Source organism: Raphanus sativus, chromosome 6 (assembly GCF_000801105.2).
Source record: "Raphanus sativus cultivar WK10039 chromosome 6, ASM80110v3, whole genome shotgun sequence".
Classification (NCBI taxonomy): domain Eukaryota; kingdom Viridiplantae; phylum Streptophyta; class Magnoliopsida; order Brassicales; family Brassicaceae; genus Raphanus; species Raphanus sativus.
In genome coordinates this window covers 38361092-38363309 of record NC_079516.1, presented here as the reverse complement: position 1 = coordinate 38363309, position 2218 = coordinate 38361092, and the positions used below count along the sequence as shown (strand labels likewise).

The 2218-nt window shown below is 37.6% G+C and overlaps 1 protein-coding gene across 1 annotated transcript; it reads left to right on the top strand.

Annotated features, from left to right (window-relative positions):
- Positions 1 to 229: 229 nt before the first annotated feature.
- LOC108809952 (metacaspase-8-like) lies at positions 230 to 1600 on the top strand. The gene is made up of 2 exons (XM_018582083.2): positions 230 to 575; positions 819 to 1600. The coding sequence occupies exons 1-2, from the start codon at positions 230 to 232 to the stop codon at positions 1598 to 1600; spliced, it is 1128 nt and encodes a 375-aa protein (XP_018437585.1).
- The last annotated feature ends 618 nt before the right edge of the window (positions 1601 to 2218 follow it).

Sequence of the window (2218 nt, the reverse complement as noted above, 5' to 3'; positions counted from 1 at the left end):
GGCCACTAACCGCAACCAACGAAGTTCCCGTCAGAGGAAAGGACAAGATAACAGCCAAGAATACTAGTCTTTATTGGACCATTGGTCATTAGTTAATTGCTAAATCATTCGTTTCTTAATAAACTGAATAAGTTCAATTCTTAGAGAGAAAGAAAGAAATAAACAAAAGAAGTGTAGACTCTTCTCCCCATAAGACCAAAACAAAGGTAGTTTGTTTATTCACTCGTCAATGGCAAAGAAAGCGCTTTTGATCGGAATAAACTACCCTGGAACCGCCGTGGAGCTACGTGGCTGTGTCAACGACGTCCGCCGCATGCAGAGATGCCTCATCGACCGTTACGGATTCCCTAACAAGGACATTAGGGTGCTGATCGACACAGACAAATCCAGCCTCCAACCCACCGGCAAGAACATCCGCGACGCTCTCAAGAAACTCATCGATGAAGGGGAGTCCGGTGATGTTCTGGTGTTTCATTACAGTGGACATGGCACGAGACTCCCAACAGAGCAAGGCATATTCGACGCAACAGATTATGACGAGTGTATCACTCCTTGCGATATGAATCTGATCACGGGTATGTGCCCTTTATGAGTTAGATTAGATGCTCCGTTTTTGAAAAGCAGAGTACTCTGCTATTTGAAACTTGATCAGTACGTTAGGGTTCTATTCCAAATCTTGATGCACATTGAATCTTCTTACTTATTGGTGTTTTGAATTTTATTTAAAACACAAATGTTTTACCACAAATTTTATTCCAAGTCTTAATGCACTTTGAATTTCTAATAACCATATTTTTACCCACAAATGTTTGTTGTAGACAATGAGTTTAGAGACATGGTGGCAGAGGTCAAAAAAGGATGTCTTCTGACAATAATCTCGGACTCTTGTCATAGTGGTGGTCTCATAGAGGAAGCAAAAGAACAGATCGGGGAGAGCTACGTGAATAAGCGAAAATCTAGGATTGCTACTTTCTTCATTAGCATTGTAAGGAGTTTGCTAAAGCCTTGTGGAGTATCCTCGAATGATTCTCAGAGAGGAAGTGAAGGAGGCCACGATAGTTTCACTAGAGAGAGCGAGTTAGAGGACGGTGAGACGGTCAATATGAAAACAAGATATCTACCTCTAGATAGCTACATAAGTCTTCTCGAGGAACAAACCGGACAAACGGATATCAAACCTGAGAAAGTCAGACAAGCACTTGTCAAAGTGTTTGGCCAAGACTCGAGTCCGAATTTTATGCTCTCTAATTCGATGAAAAGAAATGCTAACAGAGGATTGCTAAGTATGTTGATAGGCAAGCATGAGGTTAATACAGATGGTGCAGGATCTGAAGTTAAAAGTAAGCATCCCAACAACGGTATTTTGTTAAGTGGGTGTCAAACAGATCAAAGATCAGAGGATGTATACGTGACAAGAACCGGAAAAGCATATGGAGCATTCAGTGACGCGATTCAGACTATATTGTTGGGGACGAGAAAAGAGATAACGAACAAAGAGATGGTTTTGAGAGCTAGAGAGATTCTCAAGAAACAAAGGTTTAATCAACGGCCAGGTTTGTATTGTCATGACCGTTATCTTAATAAACCATTTATTTGCTAATACACATGGAACTCATTGGAGATTTTTATGGACTTTTGGCGTGCTTTAAAAATTTAATTGAAATGTTATATATATATTTTTGTTTGGGGATGACAAAGGTTTGGTCAATGTTATGTTTTTCTCTACACAATTATTTCAATTATTTACGTATAAAATGTTGACTTACTAACAATCACACTACCCAATGAGAACTAAAACATGGATCACACTGCAATTTAGCGAGAAATAAAACAATAGAACGTTCGTGAATGTAACAGACAAACGATAATGCGTCTTCTCTTTAACGCTGTTTTCAAAATCATCTCTATGTTAGTTATCTGCTTATTAAAGAGTCTGTTAATTCTCAAAATTAATCGAGTATGATGACAAAACATTTGTGCCCAAGTTTGAAGTGCTAATTACTGGAAAAGAAAGAAAACAATAACCAGATAAAACCAAAATAACTTTGGAAGATCAAAAATCCAACCCTAAATGATATCAAGAGAAGATGTTCTTCTAATAAAAAGTATTTGAACTTGTATTAGTAAAAAAGGTAAAAATCTGAGACACAAATTATTATTTTTGAACACTTCAAACTCTTTGAACCACTGAATTATTTAAGAACTAAAAATGATGTAA